This window comes from Nothobranchius furzeri, chromosome 4, assembly GCF_043380555.1.
Source record: "Nothobranchius furzeri strain GRZ-AD chromosome 4, NfurGRZ-RIMD1, whole genome shotgun sequence".
Classification (NCBI taxonomy): domain Eukaryota; kingdom Metazoa; phylum Chordata; class Actinopteri; order Cyprinodontiformes; family Nothobranchiidae; genus Nothobranchius; species Nothobranchius furzeri.
In genome coordinates this window covers 71,531,927-71,553,426 of record NC_091744.1, presented here as the reverse complement: position 1 = coordinate 71,553,426, position 21,500 = coordinate 71,531,927, and the positions used below count along the sequence as shown (strand labels likewise).

At 44.0% G+C, this 21,500-nt stretch overlaps 1 protein-coding gene across 1 annotated transcript in view; it reads right to left on the bottom strand.

Moving 5' to 3' along the window:
* hgfb (hepatocyte growth factor b) overlaps positions 1 to 21,500 on the bottom strand; it is a 43,281-nt gene that overhangs the window by 13,590 nt on the left and 8,191 nt on the right. The window contains exons 5-7 of the mRNA XM_015964644.3: positions 20,434 to 20,582; positions 19,150 to 19,270; positions 18,243 to 18,361 (exon numbers count right to left, since the gene is read on the bottom strand). Of these exons, the coding sequence (XP_015820130.3) occupies positions 18,243 to 18,361; positions 19,150 to 19,270; positions 20,434 to 20,582 (389 nt within the window). The remainder of the gene's footprint in view (positions 1 to 18,242; positions 18,362 to 19,149; positions 19,271 to 20,433; positions 20,583 to 21,500) is intronic.

Below are 21,500 nucleotides of genomic sequence, written 5' to 3'. Positions count from 1 at the left end.
GTGGTTATTCTTTTCTTAGCCAGCCCCAGGGTTCTGGTCGTGGTGGAGGCCTAGCTGTTGTTTTCAGAGACCATCTTCCTTGTAGCTCTACAACCTCTGGTCACTTTGTTTCCTTTGAACTGCAGCTGATTAAAGTCGGGCGTGAGGACCCGTTCCACTGCACTGTGGTTTATCGTCTATCTGGTCCAAACAGTTCTTTCCTTCAGGAGTTTAGTGACTTTCTATCCTCCACTGTGAAGTTGTCCAGACTGGTGATTGTTGGTGATTTTAACATCCATGTTGATGATCCCTCAATTCACTTTGCAATTAATTTATCCAGCCTTATGGACACCTTTGGCTTTACCCAGCATGTTTCTGGCCCCACACACACCAGGGGGCACACTCTAGACCTTGTTTTTACCCTGAGTCTAAATGCTGACAGTGTTTATCCTGAGGACATTTATATTTCAAATCACCATTGCATTTTCTTTAACTTGTCAGTTTCTGCGTCCCTCCTACTGCTCGCCGTATGGTTAGTTCTCGTTTTCTTAATGAGAGCACAGCTAGCAATTTTTCTGCTGCTTTTGATCCACCCTGTTCTTCTGATAACGACCCAGATTCCTTAACTTCTCAGTTTAATTAGCACTGCCTCTCCATTCTGGACTACATCTGTCCTGTCAGAACCAGGTCAGTTCCTGCAGTGAACCCTACTCCCTGGTTTAATGACAGCCTTTGCAGCCTGAAGCGCCAATGCAGAAAAATTGAGCGCTTGTGGAGGAAAACCCATCTCCACGTCCATCTGCTGCACCTAAAGGATCTTCTGACATCCTTTAACACTGCAGTCAGATCTGCAAGGGTTTCCTATTTCTCCAACCTGGTGTCCCAGAGCAAAGGGAACCCCAGGTGCTGTTTAACACCATCAGCAGCATCGTCTCTCCTGCCACTCCTACAGCCTCCATCCACTCTGTTACAGACTGTGAGAACTTTCTGTCTTTCTTTGTGGACAAAGTCAATAAGATTGGATCTAGCATCTCTCCTTCAGCCTTATAGCTGCCTCTCCCGACTCCAACCAGGCCCATCATCCTAGATAGCTTTGCTCCTGTTTCTTTGCCTGAGTTAACCAAACTAGTTAACTCTATGAAGACCTCTGCATGCCCCCTCGACATCTTACCCTCATCTTTGTTTGAGTGCTTTTCAGTCCATCGGTCCCAGCGTGATCTCTATAATTAATGCTTCTCTGGCTTCTAGTCAGGTCCCTGCTTACTTTAAGAATGCTGTAATCCACCTGCTTCTTAAAAAACCGAGTCTCAACCCCTCTTTCCATAGCAGCTTCAGACCCATCTCTAAACTTCCATTCATCTCCAAGATCTTGGAAAAGGTCGTGGCTAAACAACTCACAGCTGCTCTTGATGAACATAACGTCTATGATAGCTTCCAGTCAGGTTTTCGTAGAGCTCATTCTACTGAAACAGCTCTTCTTAGGGTCTCTAATGACCTTCTGACTCACAGTGATGCAGGGGACTGTTCTGTTTTGGTCCTGCTGAACCTGACTGCAGCCCTTGACACTGTTACCATACCATACCATACCAATTTTATTTATATAGCACATTTAAACACGGCATGAGAGCCGACCAAAGTGCTGAACAAAACACACAATAAAAACAATCAAAAATAAAAACTAAATCCATTAAAATCAAGTAATCCAACCCTAAAAGGAAAGGTAGAAAGGGAATAAGTTAGACAGAATTAAAAGCCAGAGAATAAAAGTGAGTTTTTAAACGAGACTTAAAAAGGGAAAGAGAGGAAGAGAGTCTGATCGGGAGGGGCAAGTGGTTCCAGAGCTTCGGTGCACAAACTGAAAAGGCGCGCTCCCCGCGGGACTTACAGCGAGAGCTAGGGACATGTAGGAGGTGTTGGTCAGCTGATCGGAGGGATCTTGTAGGGACATATGGGTGAATGAGCTCAGACAAGTAGCCAGGTGCTAAGTTATTTAGGGATTTAAACACAAAAACCAGGATCTTAAACTCTATCCGGAGATGGATGGGGAGCCAATGAAGATTTGCTAAAACCGGTGTGATGTGTTCCCGCTGCCTGGTGCCAGTCAAGAAGCGAGCTGCTGCGTTCTGCACTAGCTGAAGTCGAGCGAGAGTGGAGGAGGAGATACCGTATAGCACTGAGTTAGAGTAGTCGAGACGGGAAGTAATAAATGCATGGACAACTGAATGAAGATGATGCCTTTTTAAAATGGGCTTAACTTTAGAGAGACGCCTCAGGTGGTAATAACAGGTCTTAACTACCTGGTTGACATGAATGTCCATTTTTAGTTTAGCGTCCATCACAACCCCTAAGTTTGTGACACGGTTTTTCAACCCACTTGTGATAAATGGAAGGGTCAGTTGGGGACTTTGAGAAGTACCAGGGCTGAAAATGATGGCCTCTGTCTTAGCGTCGTTCAGCAAAAGAAAGTTTTCTGACAGCCAGCTCTTCACATCATTACAGCATTCAACAAGGGGCAGTAAGGAGTCATTAGGCTTCACAGAGGCATATAACTGGCAATCGTCTGCATAAAAATGGTAATCAATGTGGTGTTTTTTAAAAATGTCACCCAGGGGCAAAATATATAAATTAAATAAAAGGGGTCCAAGAATAGAGCCCTGAGGAACACCACAAGTCAAAGCCGCAGAGGGGGAGGCAGCACTACCCATCATAACATTAAAGGTGCGGTCACAGAAGTTGACCATCACCTGCTACTGGAGAGGCTGAGAGACTGGGTAGGCCTATCAGGATCTGCTCTGGAGTGGTTCTCCTCTTATCTTTCTGAGCGCTCCTTTTCTGTGGCTGTCTCCAAGTTTAGGTCCTCCACCACCTCTCTTACCCATGGTGTCCCACAAGGTTCTGTGCTGGGGCCTCTACTCTTCCTCCTCTATCTGCTTCCTCTTCAGCACATCCTGAGCTCCTTCAAAGGAATCTCCTACCATCTTTATGCAGATGACATCCAACTGTACATCTCCTTCAAGCCCCATGAGATGTCTAAGCTGCAGCTGTTACACACCTGCTTAGACTCTATCAAAACCTGGATGGCTGGGAGCTTTCTTCAGCTGAATGAAGATAAGACTGAGATCCTCATCTGTGCCCCAGACAAGCTGGTTCCCAAAGTCAGAGACACTCTTGGTCAGCTTGCTTCTCACACCAAACCTTCAGTCAGGAATCTTGGCGTGACCTTTGACCCAGCTCTCACCCTGGATTATCATGTCAGTTCTCTTGTTCTCTCTTCCTTCTTCCATCTCAGGAACGTTGCTAAGCTGAGTCCCATTCTGTCCCGCTCTGAACTTGAGACAGTTATCTTCTCCTTCATCTCCTCACGCTTAGACTACTGTAACTCTCTTTTCATGTGTCTGAGCAGAACCTCCCTGAACCGTCTACAGGTGGTTCAGAATGCCTGTGCTCGGCTTCTGACCAAGTCCTCCAAACACACCCACATCACCCCTCTTCTCTTCCAGCTTCACTGCCTGCCAGTCAACTTCAGGGTTCATTTCAAGATACCTGGTTCTGGTCTATAGGGCCTTACATGGATAAGCACCATCTTACATTGGTGATCTTCTTAGTCCCTACACCCCCAGCAGGTCCAGTGATCAAAGCCTACTGGTTGTGCAGCACCAGGCTAAAGACCAAAGGTGACAGATCATTTGCTGATGTGGCCCCCAGCCTCTGGAACTCTCTCCCCCTGAGCCTGAGATCAGTGGACTCAGTGATCTCATTTAAAAAGCAACTGAAGACTCACTTGCTCAAGCTGGCTTTTGTATGACCTTCTTCACCACTCTCTCTTTATTCTGCTCTCCCCACCTATTCCACCTTCCTCAGGATCCACAGATTTCCCTCTTTCCTGTTCACACGCTCTCTTTCTTAACATTTTTTAATCATAATTGTCTATTTTTGCTCATTTTAAATATATTTTTATACATTTTCTAAATGCTTTTTTATATTTTTACATTTTTTGTTTTTGTGAAGCGCCTCGTGATTTTTATCTTGAGAGGCGATATAGAAATGATATTTTCTTCTTCTTCTTCTTACATACTTCACCTTTAATCTCATTCTCAGCTTTCATTTTTTCCAACCAGTCTATAGCCACCAGTTTTAGTGCAGAACCCTTCACTACCACCAGGGGTAATCTTTTCCTATGACTTGCATTACAAACGTCAAATTAATTTGTATAGCACAATTTACCACTTAACGGAAGTCCAAGGTGGTGAGCAGTATATAAAACATGGATTGACATCATAACAGCTAAAAGAGAAAAAAAATAGCATTAGAGCAAAACATAGATAAACACAAGTAAAAGCATTGCATAACAAAACAAAAGGTAAAAATACAAAAGCCAGTGTCAATGGTGTTGGGGAAAAGCTAACAAGTAAAAATGGGTTTTAAAATGATACTTAAACACCTGAAAAGATGGAGCTTGCTTTGCTTCCAGAGGGAGCTCATTCCAAACGGTTGGAGTAATTACCGAGAAGGTCTGGTCCCCGCTTGATCTCAGTTTAGAGTGCTGGACTTCCAGCAACTCCTGCCCAGTAGAGCAAAGCGCCCGAGAGGGTACACGCCTGTTTAACAATGTAGCCATATATGGGGGAGCACTGCCCTGCAGCACCCTTTACACATAGGGGAGGATCTTAAATCTTGCCCGATAATACACTGGGAGCCAGTGCAGAGAGGCAAGCACTGGGTTAATGTGGTCCCTTCGTCTAGTCTCAGTCAGAAATCTGACAGCAGAGTTTTGAATCAGTTGGAGCCATGCAGTTGCAGCCTGACTCAGTCCAGCATACAGCCTAAAAGCATGTACCACTGTTTACAAATGGGCTTTAGACAAGAAAGGCTTTATCTTGGATAGCCTACTCAAATAAAAGAATGCCCGGGTAACCATGTTTCTTTGTGCATTAAATTTAAAGGTCGCATCAATTTTCACCCCTAAATTTGTGACCAGAATTGTCTCATACTGCCCCAAAGAAGCAAGATCAATCTGGCCAGCTGCTCTAGCTCTTTCACCAGGGCTGAGTATTATGACCTCAGAGGAAATTAAGAGGCCATCAATGACTGTTAAACAGTCCCATAATGCTGACGCAGAGCCCCCTGCCCCCAAGAAAGGGGCAAATAGATCTGGCGGTCATCTGCATAGAAATGGAACTTAAGACCATGTCGCTGAAGGAGGACCCCAGGGGCAAGAGGTAGAGTGTAAACTGAAGGACCCTGTTGAGCCAAGGACTGAGCTCTGAGGGACACAACCCCCCCACCCACCACCCACCCCCCATCTGAGCCTTCACCATGCTGAAGAAGCTTCACCCATCCACACAACCTCTTGTCGTCAAGATAGGATCTCAGCCATTGGAGAGCCACCCCTGCAATCCCCACACAATTCTGTAAACGATCCAACAGAATTTCATGGTCCACCATATCAAAGGCAGCATTCAAGTACAGTAACAAAAGGACAACAGCATCACCCTCATCACCAGCTAAAAAAACATCTATCAAAAGAACTATCAAAAGAGAAGTCCCTGTTCTGTGTCCAGCTCTAAAATCTAACTGGAATGTCTCCAAAATGTCATGAGAATTCAAGAAGTACACCAGTTGTAAATAAACAACATCCTCCAAGCTTAGAGAGTAACAGGAGTTTTGAGACCGTTCGGTATTTGGCCAAAACTAATAAATCCAATGCCAATGCCAGTCTACACGCCTCAACCTGTTCAACACCCACAACTGCTATTTTTTCTCAACCGTATCATTTGAAAGTGTGTTTACTTTCATTAATATGTGGTATATAATTTACATCCTGTGTCTCTCTGAACTGGTTTTTCTTCATAATATTCTGCCTACACCAACTGCCGGTTTCTATCATCACATCATTTCTGTTTGCTTCCAACTTCACCTCAAGAAGTTTTACTCTGTAAGAATGTGTAAATTTTCTAAAATGCTAAAGCGAATACTTCCTCTTCCTCATCAGAACTATTTTCCTCATTCTGCCCATACAGGGTTAGGGTTGATCTGTATGTTTGTGTGCTGCACACGACTCTGTGTGGCATGCATGTCTTCTTTATTTTTATTTCTGGATTGACATGTTCAAGCAATAGAGCTCCGGGAGTTGACGTCACTTCTCCCGGCATGCAACAGTTCATATCGAAACGGCGCCATATTGGCATGCAGAAGCCGGCAGCTGGACTATTTGTTATTGTCAGATAACTCAATCAAACGGGAAATATGTTAGATTCCTGTTGTGCCCCAGGATGCAGAACAGACGCGGACGAAATAAGGAATGAGCCATCTACAGGATTCCCCAAGATCCGGAGCGCTGCAAACGTTGGATCATTGTAATAAAACGCACTAGTGACCGGGCTAAAATGAAGCTGTGGGATCCCGAGAGTAAAGGTTTTCACTTATGCAGCGACCACTTCATATCAGGTATTTAAACCAACGTTTCCTCAACTGTGTATGGTATTTATTTAAAATGCTTTTATTATGATTCTTAGTGGGCTTCCTAAACTTATTTTGGCGTGGCTTTTTCTGTCTTATTACTCATAGCAACAAGTAAACGTCACGTAAAACGTTGCCTCGTGATTTCTGCGTGCTGCCGTTTACGTGTTTTATGATCACAGCAATTAACCGGCTAAGCTGTATTTAATTTTTAAGCAATGGTTGATCAATTGTCAGATCACACATAAAAAGCACTTTGGATTGCTATTATCTGTCTCACCGAGACTACTTACGTGTAAATCTGTTATTTGTCCGTCCATCCATCCATTTTCATCCGCGTATCCGGAGTCGGGTTGCGGGGGCAGTAGCGTGACTTCCCTCTCCCCAGCCGCCGGAGCCAGCTCCTCCGGGTAAATCCCAAGGGGTTCCCCGGTCAGGTCCGGTGTTGTGCCGGTAAGAAGTCCGCTCCGACGCCAGAAGCTGTCGGCAGTAGAGTCGAGAGTCCAAGACCTTCTCCCCAGCTCCTCCGGCCGGGTAAATCCCAAGGGGTTTCCCCGGCCAGGTCCGGTGTTGTGCCGGTAAGAAGTCCGCTCCGACAGCTTCTGGCGTTTTTAAAAAGTATCCCAGGGGCACGGTAAGGGTCGGAGATGTTTAGTCTATTTAATTTCTGACTATATAAAACGATTTCTTCTGTTTTAAAGTGTGAAGTAAACTCCGACGAAGTAAAATACAAGCGGATCCCGTTCATGTTCATGGTTACATCCGTGTTTGTTTACCTTTTTTGCATGCCAAAATGGCATCCACTAACTGAGAGTCACGTGGGGTCCGGAGCTCTATATGTCCTATTTTTCCACTTGAGTCACACTTGGTTTCTTAAACCTGCATTCCGCGTGGCCGTGTTCTTTTCCGTTACATCCTTAGCACTTTGACTTTTTCCTGTCTCCTCCTTTCTTCCCCTTCAGCTCTCATGCTGTTACAAAAAGAATGACATTGCAGATTATGCACATAGTTGTTCATGACTTCCGCAGCTACAATGTTTTGTTCTTTCAAACTTCCGCTTAGTCTCGGACTGCAGGTGTCTTTGAATCCACTCATCATTAATATCACACACCAAGCGATCTCTTCAATCAATCAATCAATCAATCAATCAATCAATCATCAATCAATCATCAATCAATCAATCAAATTTATTTATGAAGCACTTTTCATACAAATGCAGCTCAAAGCGCTTTACAATACTAAAAACAACCAGACAGCAGTCGGTTTTCCACCCCTCCCATACAGATTCACATACGAGACCCCCCTTGTAACTCCCTCCTCCCACCTTCAATCCCATCCCAAGCAGATGCAAATTCACGTGCACACACACACACACACACACACGCGCGCGCGCACACACACACACACACACACACACACACACGTAAAAGAGAAAGGGCTGCTGGCTGAGCGCAGGTGTAGTAGGCACAAAGAAGACAGAAACGCCATCAAAGGAGCCAACTGCACCAGGAGCCACAGGATAGGCAGCAGTTGCCCGGGCAAGAGGAGGCACGATATGCACCCTGGCAGCCACAGCCAACCGCTGTGCCCGGGGCAGCCAGCCCCCACAGAGGAAACACTGGTTTACTAATGAGATTAAGATAAGTTAAGAATCGAATTAAACATAACAGCTGAAAAATAAAAATCTAAATAAAACACGCTGATAAAAGATAACCAAGTAGAAACATTTAATTAAATATATAAAAATATTGTACAACAGATTATTAATACTGGTTAAAACTAATAATTATTGCAAGTTAAAATTTATATATAAGAAAATATGTGTCATTTAAGTAAAAGAGTAAGTCACAAAACACTGATAAAATATATAAAAGATGGTAAAACAGGCTAAAATAAACCTAAATCAACTTAAAGCTATATTAAAAGGTGAGTCTTGAGCCTGGCCTTAAAAACAAGAACACTCTCTATGGCCCTGAGGTCCTCTGGCAGACTGTTCCAGAGGTGAGGGCCATAAAACTGGAAGGATGCCTTGCCTTGGGAGTATGACCTGACTTTTGGAATGATGTGGAGATGGCTGCCAAAGGAGCTCAGGGACTGCGAAGGCTCATATCTATGAAGCAGTTCTGAGAGATAAGAAGGCCCAAGACCATTAAGACATTTAAAAACCATCAAAAGAACCTTAAAATTGAACCTAAAACGTACAGGAAGCCAATGCAGCTTGTTTAAGACAGGCGTAATGTGCTTCTGCCTCCTGGTCTTTGTCAGGACGCGAGCTGCTGAATTTTGTAGTAGTCATAAACCTGATGTACTCTTTTTGGGAAGACCAAAATGCAGGGCATTACAGTAATCAATTCTACTGGTGATAAAAGCGTGCATCAGCATTTCTGTATCAGCCAGAGAGAGAAAGGAGTGGACTCTGGCGATATTTTTCAGGTGATAAAAACCAATTTTTGTACTGGTCTTAATGTGGGGGATAAAAGTTAGCTCAGAGTCAAAAATTACAACCAGGTTCTTCACTTGAGAGGACGAATTAAGATTTAGTGACTGTAGCTTTGGTAAAACTTTCTGTCTCTGGGCCTTAGGACCAATGACTAAGACTTCGGTTTTGTCCCGGTTAAGCTGGAGAAAGTTTTCTGCCATCCAGGATTCAATATCCGACATGCAATTAAAAAGGGGATCCAATGGTCGTGCGTCATCGGCAGACACAGAGATGTACCACTGTGTATCATCTACATAGCTGTGAAATTTTACTCTGTGTCGCCCGATGACACCACCAAGTGGTAGCATATACAGATTAAAAAGCACTGGGCCTAAAATTGAACCCTGGGGCACACCACACGTAATCTCACGGGTCTTAGAACAGAAGGTATCTAGATTTACCATAAAAGTCCTGTCTGTGAGATACGAAATAAACCATTTATGGACAGCACCAGAGAGGCCGATGTGTGTTAACCGGGTTAAAAGAATGCTGTGGTCCGCTGTGTCAAAGGCAGCACTTAAATCCAGCAGAACCAGAACTGTTACTTTCTGTGCATCATAAGGTATTCTTACATCATTTAAAACTCTTAAAAGGGTCGTTCCTGTGCTGTGGTTTACTCTAAAATCAGACTGAAATTTCTCAAGGACATTATGTGCATTAATAAAATCATTAAGCTGGATTAAAACAAGCTTTTCTAAGGTTTTACTTAAGAATGGTAAGTTAGATATCGGTCTGAAGTTGTTAAAATTGCTCAAATCTAAATTTATCTTATTCAACAGGGGCCTTACCACCGCCCCTTTAAAGGCAGCAGGAAAGACCCCTGTTTGAAGAGAACAGTTCATCATGGTTAAAATCTCATCTCTAAAATATTCATAAAATGGCATAAAAAACAAAGAAGGAACTGGATCTAAAAGACGTGGTTGGCCTCACTGAGGAGAAAACTGTATCAAGAGTTCCAGCCTCAACCAGGGCAAAACGGTCCAGTGTTTCCTCTGGTAAGGGTACATACTCAAATTTCGATAAAACCATGTCACTGTGAGAGGATAAAATGTTGCATCTGATTGTGTGTACTTTCCCTCTGAAGTGGTCTGCAAACTCCTCACAGAGGGAGTTTGATGGTGTTTTCTGAGATGCATCAGAGGTATTGTTAAAAACTTTATTGCTAGTGGAAAACCGGATTTTAGGATTGTTTTTATTTTCTGAGATGATTTTGGAAAAGTATGCATACCTTGAGTTCCTTATTGCATTGTTGTATGACTTCACATCTGTTCTGGTGTTGTGCCAAAGTTACAATCATGAGCTGGCCTTCACAACTCAACTACAAAAGCACTCGTGGATTACTTTGGCTGACAGAAATGAGAGCCAGAAATGAGAGTCTCCGTGTCTGGTCGGAATTACAAAGCATTAAAAAAACAATTACAATAAAGTTTTAAGCATCAGGCGTGACATTAAAGCAGAAGCTTTGATGCTCCACCTGAGAGTAAATCTGTAAGGCTTGTCACCAGCATTCAGACATTAATTTTGTTTGCTTCAGAGCCAGACAGGATACAAAAAAAAAGAGTGCCAATTTTATTTCTCTGAGCAACTTGCCTTGTAGTGTTCTTTCATTATTTTTGTTAACTGAATGTATGCTTTTCAGATGGATTAGTCAGGCCTCATGAGGGTTTTTGTAAGCTTGTAGGTAGCTGGTAAGAAAGGAAGAAAGAAAATAAATAAAACAATCTTTCATTTAGCGCCACTCAAGATAAAAATCATGAGGCGCTTCACAAGAACAAACAAAAAACAAGTGTAAAAATAAAAAATAGTTACAAATTAAAATGACAAAAACATTTTAATTGTGATAAAAAACACAACACTAATATGGATAGCTGTTTATGATTCGATCAATTCTGTTAGCTTTGAAAAACCGATTGGGAATCTGACAGTACTCTTCCCAAGTTTGCTTATGTGGGTCAAATGCAGACATATTTCCTTTCAATGCAGCCATTTTCATCTGTTACCTCTGTATTAGCCTTCTTGCTAGCCTCCCTTCAACAAGTAGTGACCACCATTTTGTACATGCGTTTTAACTTAAACAATTCCGTTAGCCATCCCACCCTTGTGCATGTTTAACAAATAATGATAATAATGATAGTTTGATTCCTTTCAAATAGGGTTCAGTAAAAACGTTACTGTGACATTTCCACAAAAAGGAAAATAATCCACTAGAGCATTTTGCTGAAGTTTGTTATTCGATCTCAACACAAGGCTTCCCGTTCATAGCAAGTACAGGGAGCCTCTATCACTGTGTCCCAGGGCAGTTGTGGCTACATTGTAGCTCATCACCATCAGTGTGTGAATGGACACGGAGTCCTCTGACTCTGAAAAGCGCTATACAAGTGCAGGTCATTTATCATAAAGTCTTTCCCTCATCTCATCAGCTCTTGGGTCTACGGCACAACAAAAAAAGAATGCCAGTGAACCGAGCTATAAAAGCTATTTTATAATCAACTTTGCCTTACACCCTGAATCATACATATGTTATGCTTAAATTTAAATTAAATTAAAGTATGTGAATTTTGACTATCTTTGTTACATACTTTGAAATTAGTTAGGCTGTAAAAATTCGTGAAAACAAATTAAAAGTTCTACAAATCAGATGTTGCATATTTGATTTCACAATAGAATTTCACTTACCACACGGCCAGATTGTTTGCTTTGGTTTTTCCTCCTGTTTATTTCTCCTTCTGTCTTCCTGGAAGAAAGTTTTGATGGTTGCTAAACTCACAGTCATTTCCTTCTCTGTGTCCAATGACATCAGTTTGGTGAGACAAACATTTGTAGTTCTAAACAAAACAAACATAAAACTACTTTTGCCGCAGTTTGAAGACGAGCACTTTCTCGGCATCAAAATGTGTCTTTAAAATTCACAGACATCTTATGTGAAATCCATGGCTCATATCAAACGGGATTAGAAAATAGCTTTTATATTCCCATTAACTTGAATTCTTTTTCTTTTTTTTTTTTTTTTTTTCTGGGGTCCTACAGTCCGGAAGTAGATGGGTGTGACTTACAGGCTCCCTATATACTCTCTTTTAGCACAGCGGTCCTATTCTTGTTCCTAGTGGCATGGAGTGGTAGTGCAACTCACATGCCATAACATTACTGAGGGAATTTATCACCATTATGAACAATTAACAGTATACATGTTGTAGCTATTTCTTTGAATTTGGAGGATTATAAATCAGATCTGACAAGACCAATAAGCTAATGGCTAAGCTAAACAAGACAAATAACCAAGAGGATTTCTGTCATATTAAAATAGCTTAGTTTTCCACAATATCATTTGGATTTCTGTACATGCTGTTTAATTTAAATTTTACATTATTCTCAATTTCACATTAGATGGAATTGTATGGTTGGGTAAAAAATGTAGCGGCAGGAGCAAGTGGTATTGTTCACAGCGTTATGCTTCTGCCAAAATAATACTGTAATGTGAAACTAAATATTCTGTGAAGTTTTAAATATTAGTAAATCACTGTGAAATTGTGTGGTTTGGAGTTGTTTTAGGACAATAAAATTTAGCTTTGGAAGAAGATCTGCTTAGACAAGCTGTTAGCTTTAAAATGTCCTGATAACTATTGTTTATAGGGAAACCTTAGACCAAAATTAAGTTATTGCTATTACACTTTGTTCCATTGAGTATAAAAATCTGGTCTTGGATGTCTATTTAATCAAACTGAGCAGTTTGGAGCTGCAGGATCCATTCTGAACGTTCTTGCGCCTTTGTCAAACACAGTACTTTCCCTCCAGGGAAGATGGTTTTCAGCTGAAATTACTTCACTTGAACTTAATTCAGACTCCATTTCCTTCACCACACAATGCAGGACTTCAACCGCAATCTGTCAACACCAAATGATTCAGCATGTAACAGACAGTTAGCTTTGACTGCAGCCAAATCAGGAGGCCCAAAAATATGCAGTGCGCTGACACACATCCTGTAGTAACATGTGACACAATATATGCATTTAACTTTTACACACAGAAACATGAATGAGTGATTCATACCAGAGGAAATATTTTAGTGCATTAATGATTTGGCAGGAAGAATGCTTAAACAAAGATGGCTTCACTCTGGTTTCATCAGCCACCCAACATGAATTTACTAGAGAAACCCAGTAACTAGGCTGACTGGAAAAACAAGGAAAACGTCTTATCTCTTTCAAAGAAAGGCCACTCATTAAAATCAAGTCACACAAGTGCACTACCCTGAACTTTGTGCATGCAAAAAAGATAAGAAAATAGACACCAAAACTTCATTTTTCTAAAACAAACCTTTTAACCCATCCAACAAGTCTAAAAATAGATGTGCACCAGTATACCAGGAAACAATAAACGGGTCATGTCAATGGAAACCTTCTCTTTCCTCCCTGCCTTGTTTTGATTAAGACTAACTGGGTCGTAAACTTGGTCTGTTACCAAAAAGCTCTCATATCAATGAGAAAGTGAGAGGGAAAAAATAGAGTGCACGAGGACTATTTTAAAGGGACAGAAGGAAATGTTGAAACACTGGGTCTACATGGATGGGTGCCATTAAGTAAACATGGTACTAGGACTGCTGATGACTCTTACAGGCGAGCAGAACAGTCACAGATGCAAGAGGAAGAGGTTGAGCCAAACAAGTAGGCATGTTCTCTTACTGAGTTGGATAGGTTTTTTATTTTTTTTTTCTGAAGTGACTGCACCTTTGACTCATCATTGGCTTCAGCTACAAGTGTTCATTTATAGCATTGGCCAAAACAAGAAGGAGGAGATGTAACACGAATTGAACAGGAAGTTACTAATTCTGGCACTCAGGTTCAACACCAGACCTGCACTGAGTTCAAAAGCATCCATTTTCTGTCAAACATAGTTTTGTTTTGGCATGCATAACTTCTGTTAAAGCTGCAATTTTCAAGTTTCTTAAGAACGTTCTAACATAGCATGTCTATAAATATACTGTGAAGATTAACATAAATAAAATAAATAAATAAATAAAGTTGGTCTCTCGCATTTGTCTGAAAACCTCTGCCAAGAATCAAAATCAACTTTATTATCATTGAACCCGCGTCATGGAACAACAAAATTTGAGATATACACATAGACAAAACAGGTTCAGGCAGGTTATTAGAACAGCCACTCCACGGTGCTCCAATAACACGTTTTGGACCAAAAGCAAGTACTGGACCATCTGGTTGTAAGCCGCCCTTCCCTGAGACCTCCATTCTTTCTGCACTTGCCAACAGAACACCACTGGTGTGGGAGGTTCTCTGCTCAATAATATCAGAGAAGGAGAAAAAGCCGGCTGCTACCACTTCAACCTTACCTTCTGAGATGCAAACTTGTATTTGATGTGATAAAGAAAGACAAAAAAAATCTAGCAATTACATCTATTCTTATTAACGGAAACAAAATGAAATACTAAAATAAAATGAACAATGGATAAAAAATGTTGTCCCCCCCAAAAGAAAAAGAAAAAGAAAAAATAATTTTACTTAAGGAACTCCAGGCGGATCTCATCCACCCCTGGAGCCTTGAAGAGCAGCCCGAAGACCTCTTATGATGAATTATATAAATGGAAATCGTGTTCCCTTGCCCAGACGTGGGTCACCGGGGCTCCCATCTGGAGCCAGGCCTGGAGGTTGGGCACGCTGGCGAGCGCCTGGTGGCTGGGCTTTCACCCATGGAGCCCGGCCGGGCCCAGCCCGAAGAGGAAACGTGGGTCCCCCTTCCCATGGGCTCACCTCTCATGGGAGGGGCCAAAGGGGTCGGGTGCAGTGTGAGACGGGTGGTAGTCGAGGGCGGGGACCTTGGTGGTCTTATCCTTGGCTACAGAAGCTGGCTCATGGGACATGGAATGTCACCTCTCTGGTGGGGAAGGAGCCTGAGTTGGTGTGTGAGGTTGAGAGGTTCCGACTAGATATAGTCGGACTCACCTAAAAGCATGGCTCTGGCTCTGGAACCAGTTTCCTTGAGAGGGGTTGAACTTTCTACCACTCTGGAGTTGCTCTCACTGAGAGGCGCCGAGCAGGGGTGGGCATACTAGTTGCCCCCCATCTTGGTGCCTGTACGTTGGGGTTTACCCCAGTGAATGAGAGGGTAGCCTCCCTCCGCCTACGTGTGGGGGGACAGGTTCTGACTGTGGTCTGTGCTTATGCACCAAACTACAGTTCAGACAACCTACCCTTTTTGGAGACCTTGGAGGGAGTGCTGGAAAGCGCTCCTTCTGGTGACTCCCTCGTTCTGCTGGGGGACTTTAACGCTCAACTGGGCAACGACAGTGAGACCTGGAGAGGTGTGGTTGGGAGGAACGGCCCCCCTGACCTGAATTCGAGTGGTGTTTTGTTATTGGACGTCTGTGCCAGTCATGGATTGTCCATAATGAACATCATATTCAGACATAAAGGTGTCCATATGTGCTCTTGGCACAGGATACCTTAGGTCGCAGCTCGATGATCGACTTTGTTGCTGTTTCGTCTGACCTACGGCCGCATGTCTTGGACACTCGGGTGAAGAGGGGGCGGAGCTGTCAACTGACCACTACCTGGTGGTGAGTTGGCTCAGATGGTGGGGGAGGATGCCGGTCAAACCAGGCAGGCCCAAACGTATCGCGAGGGTCTGCTTGGAATGTCTGGCAAAGTCTCCTGTCAGAAGGAGCTTCAATTCCCACCTCCGACAGAACTTCCAAAATGTTCCGGGGGAGGCGGGGGACATTGAGTCTGAGTGGGCCCTGTTCCATGCCTCCATTGTTGAGGCGGCCGACCAGAGCTGTGGATCGTCGGTGTCTGTCGTGGTGGCAACCTCCGAACCCGCTGGTGGACACCGGCGGTTAGGGATGCTGTCAAGCTGAAGAAAGAGTCCTATCAGGTCTTTTTGGCATATGGGACTCCAGAGGCAGCAGACGGGTACCGGCAGTCCTAGCGGAACGCAGCTCGGGTGGTCGCCAAGGCAAAAACCCGGGCATGGGAGGAGTTTGGTGAGACCATTCGAGAAAGACTTCCGTACGGCTTCAAGGAGATTCTGGTCCACCATCCCGCGCCTCAGGGGGGGAAAGCAGTGCACTACCAACACTATCTATAGTGGGGACAGTGTGCTGCTGACCTCTACTCAGGACGTTGTGGATCGGTGGGCAGAATATTTCGAAGACCCCCTCAATCCCACTGACACGTCTTCCAGTGAGGAAGCAGAGTCTGGGGACTTTGGGTTGGCCTCTCAAATCTCTGGTGCTGAGGTCACTGATGTGGTTAAAAAGCTCCTCTGTGGCAAGGCTCCAGGGGTGGATGAAATCCGCCCGGAGTTCCTTAAGGCTCTGGATGTTGTGGGGCTGTGTTGGCTTATGCAGCTCTGCAATATAGCATGGACATCGGAGATAGTCCCACTGGACTGGAAGACTAGGGGTGGCGGTCCCCTACTACAGGGGGATCACACTCCTGAGCCTTCCTGGTAAGGTCTTTTCATCGGTTCTGGAGAGGAGGGTCCGTCGGACTGCTGAACCTCAGATTCAGGAGGAGCAATGTGGTTTTCATCCTGGCCATGGAACACTTGACCAGCTCTATACCCTTAAGGGGATCCTGGAAGGTGCGTGGGAATTTGCCCAACCAGTCTACATGTCCTTTGTGGATTTGGAGAAGGTGTTTGACTGTGTCCCTCGGGGGGCCCTGTGGTGGGTACTCCGGGAGTATGGGGTACCAGGCCCTCTGATACGGGCTGTTAGGTCCCTGTATGACCAGTGTCAGAGCTTGGTCCGCATTGCTGGCAGTAAGTCGGGCTCGTTCCCAGTGAGAGTTGGACTCCAACAAAGCTGCCCTTTGTCACCGATTCTGCTCATAACCTTTATGATCAGGATTTCTAGGCACAGCCAAGGTGTGGAGGGCATCCGTTTTGGTGGCCTGAGGATCAGGTCTCTGCTTTTTGCAGATGATGTTGTCCTGTTGGCTTCATCAGAACGCGATCTTCAGCTGTCGCTGGAGTGGTTCGCAGCCGAGTGTGAAGCAGCTGGGATGAGAATCAGCTCCTCTAAATCTGAGACCATGGTCTTGATTCAGAAAAGGGTAGAATGCCTTCTCCGGGTCAGGGATGAGGTCCTGCCCCAAGTGGAGGAGTGTAAGCATCTCGGGGTCTTGTTCCCGAGTGAGGGAAAACTGGAGCGTGAGATCGCTGGGCGGATTGGTGCTGTATCTGCAGTGATGCAGGCGTTGTACCGGTATGTCGTGGTGAAGAGAGATCTGACTCAGAAGGCGAAGCTCTTGATTTACCAGTCGATCTATGTTCCTAACCTCACCTATGGTCATGAAATTTGGGTAGTGACGGAAAGAACGAGATTGCGATGCAAGCGGCCGAAATGAGTTATGGTAAATGGTCTGTATTTGATATAGTGCCTTCTAGAGTCCTGGAAGCCCCCAAGGTGCTTTACAACACAATCAGTCATTCACCCATTCACACACACATTCACACACTGGTGGGGATGAGCTACAATGTAGCCACAGCTGCCCTGGGGCGCACTGAAAGAGGCGAGGCTGCCGAGCACTGGCGCCACCGGTCCCTCCGACCACCACCAGCAGGCAACGTGGGTTAAGTGTCTTGCCCAAGGACACAACGACAACGACAGACTGAGCGGGGCTCGAACCTGCAACCTTCCGATTGCGGGGCGAGCACTTAACTCCTAGTTTTCTCCGAAGAGTGGCTGGGCTCTCCCTTAGAGATAGGGTGAGGATTTCAGTCATTCGGGAGGGGCTCGGAGTAGACCCTCTGCTCCTCCACATCGAGAGGAGCCAGTTGAGGTGGCTCGGGCATCTGGTCAGGATGCCTCCTGGACACCTCCCTGGTGAGGTTTTCTGGGCACGTCCAACTGGGAGGAGGCCTAAAGAGAGACCCAGGACATGGTGGAGGGACTATGTCTCTCACCTGGCCAGAGAACGCCTTGGAATTCCCCCAGAGGAGCTGGCCCAAGTGGCTGGGGAGAGGGAAGTCTGGACCTCTCGCTTTAGGCTACTCCCCCCGTGACCTGACTCCGGATAAGCGGATGAAAATGGATGAAAGGATGGATCAAGTGTCTATAATTAATAACGAAGCAGTCTAAGTTGAAAAGAATAAATTTTTATAGTGCAAGGAGCCAATGTCCACTCTATGGTTTCATCCGGCATCGCAGATTTCGGGTTCCAGCAGAAGCCTCTCAGGAAAGATACCCGAAGGAGGAAGGGAGTGTTCCGTGACGGTGTGTGCGTTCAAAACCTAGCTTGTTTGCAGATTTGCCATAACAGCTTTACTGCTTTCAGCAACACACAAACAAATATGAAATCAGGCTTACCACAGACTTTGATGTCACAGTACTCCCACACTGTGTTTGGATCAGTGGTGAAACACCAGGGTCGGTGACGTCCATTTGGATTCCTACAGTAGTTATCATCCAGGCCTTTATTGGGGTACCTAACGCAAAACATAACAATCTTGTTATAAAATGAAACATAACCTGGAACAGACATTTTCTTCCTAAAAGCACAGGAGAATAAGTGGAGGATCGATTCACAACTGCACTCAGCTGTCAAATTTGTGGATAGACACCATCTGTTAAGAGCTCGGGGAAATGAGCAGGATAATAAGTTGCAGCACTACAGGTGTTGAACTGTAAGTCATTCCAGATCCCTTTAGGCTTGTAGCCTCCAGACATGTAGATCCAAGATGAGGGTCCTATCATTATATTAGGAGTTGAGCAATCCGGGACCTGGTTTACACAAACAGTGGGATGATTAAGGACGTGTTAATGAGTCGCTGATAATCCAGACCACCTGCCACCCAGCTCGCTGGAAGAATCTTGATACAGACTCACAAACCTGACATGCAACCACACACACTCACACACGCACGACTAAGAATGTGTAAGGAATACTTGTTCAGATTGAAATAAATGGCCTCCCTAATTCAGAAATGAGGGGCTTTCCCAGCATACCACTCCTAAAAGCACACTCACTTAATGAATTCTCACAGGGTTCCTCTGGGAAAATGATTTCACTGGCTGACTCAACACCACGTCATCTACAGATGGGCGACCCGTAAAGTATTTTCTTTAGCTTTTTGATACTAAATGGCATGACAAGAAAGAGAGAGACAGAGAGAGAGAGAGAGAGAGAGAGAGAGAGAGAGAGAGAGAGAGAGAGAGAGAGAGAGAGAGAGAGAGAGAGAGAGAGAGAGAGAGAGAGAGAGAGAGAGAGGTTCACCTCTTGGGGTGGTACAGGTGTTTGTGAGGTTCTTCCAAATCCCACCGCTGGCATTCTTTTCCACTCTCTGTTTGGTCCATGGGTCCTCGGTAATCTTCCCCATTACAGTTCACACACTCGACTGTAGAGCAGCAAACAGAAAATACATAAGCCTTTAAATAGAAGTTTTTAAATAAACTCAGAAATTCACAAGAAAAACAACAAACTTACAAACTTCAGAGTAAATCCAAACAAATAAACAAATGCAAGCCTTCTCCCTGCGAATACCAACCAATCACAGCACCTTGGTAGTGAATTGCTAAATTGAGCTCTGTTATATTTTAATGCATGTGAGCACGATATGTGTTTGATTAATGAGCACAACAATGTCTGATGAAGCGGGGGCCACCATTCGCTACATGGTCAGTAGTGTAAACAACATAAAAGATGCTTATTGGAAACAGATGTTCATGAGCCCAGTCATGAGATGACACAAGACTGGTGTTTTCCTGCTCATACACGCCATGTTTGTGTCTGTTTTCCATTATTGCCAGTTAATTCTTGGGACAACCCCTCCAGTCAGCTTGATTTCAGAAAGAGAACATGCTTTCTCTCAAAATAAAATGTCATTATCAATGCCGTGCATCTTGTGATAACCCAGTGGGATGCCATGTGCGAGCTGGAGAACATTTGCGCCTTGGCTTATCAAATCACTACCTGGTTCTTCATTAAAGTGATCCAGTGTCGTGAATAGGGGGAACAACCCCTCTGACAGCACGGATTCCCAAAGATTAGATAACAGGTCATTATCATCCCCTCCTTCAGGAAGATGTCAGCGCCTGACAGCAACATTTTTGGATATAACAAAAAGGCTGTGACGCAATAAAGGGTTTTCCTTTTATCACAACCACATGTTAGTCAGAGGGAGGAAAACAATGGCAACAGAAATGTATGCAAATGAGACAGAATCAACATCTCTAATGTTCCAAAACTCACTGAAGGAGTAGGAATGAATAAGTGAACAGACTTGGAGAAAGCTACAGATTACCTGAGCAAATACACAAAGCATATGCACCCTGCCACACACACATGTAAAGTAGACCACGGCTAGAAAAACAGAGCTTAGTTTTATTATGGGATTGCTAAATCTGCTCCAGCTCATTTCAGACGGTCAAGCATAAATTAATGACGATTTGCATTGTGGAATGGGATTATTTCAAAATGAAGATTTGCATGCCGGTCTTGTTCGTGCGTGTATGCATGCACGCATGCATGTGTGTGTGTGTGTGTGTGTGTATAGCCTACCCTGTGAACACTGCGGTATGCCACAGTCCTGGTGTCTGAGGTGTGGCCTCGGATCGGTGGTGAAGCACCATGGACCCGCAGTGGAGTTGTCTGGATTGCGGCAGTAGTTCTCTCTAAGGTCATGCTTCCTGAACCTTTTAGACATGAAGCTGTTGGAGGACGTTAAAGAACATGTTTCAGGAACCAGCAGGAAACAACACTGAACCTCTCAAGCAAAGTTAACTCCTTCTTGAAACTAACAAAATCCAGTAGTTCATAGTCTTATAGCAACCTCGGTGAGAAAGACAACCCATTAGTCATTTCCAAGAAAGCTTCTGACTGGCTGAAAGTTGCCTGTCAACAAGATTAGTAAAATAAACAGTTTGAAACGTTAGTGAAAGTCCTGCTGATGGTCTGAGTCATCAGTGACATGCTATTGGTAATTACAGAAAGCATTGGAATAGTATTTTCCAACGGGGCCTGGACTTGACGTAGTATAAACAGGCTGACAAATGACTCATATCTTTTACATCAGGAGAGCACATGGCTGTGGTCACCAGTTGCGCTGATGGACACAGTGAGTGTAGTTTTTTGGAGACGGGTTGTATTTTTCCACGATGATTAAACGATAAAACTTTTGAAAAGTTTAGGCGAGGAGGTCTTTGTGAGACAATCGTAAAAGTAAAGAAACCTTTCGCTGATAAAAATGATATTTGTTCTTTAGCGTATCTGTCCATGTCAGAGCGTTCCATGCCTATAAGCTGACTGATAAAAACATACAAAGGGGCCTGGGTTTAATTACCTCATTTGTAGCGGTATTATTAGGAGTCTGAGAAGGCAGGTTCACTGGAAGTACAAACGTTCACTGCCAGCTTTGATTCGTGTATAGCTGCAGCAGCTCACTACAAAGGCTTTCAAAGTGACTTAGTGCTTCTGATGAAAGGGCATTCTTTCATATTACATTTACATTTTTAGGGGTGGAATATTTGATTATTCAATCAGAATTGTTGCTGCAGTTTTTAAAATAGTTCATAATGCAAATTGAAAAAGTCTAAAAAATCTAAACTTGTCACGATTAGGGGGATCTG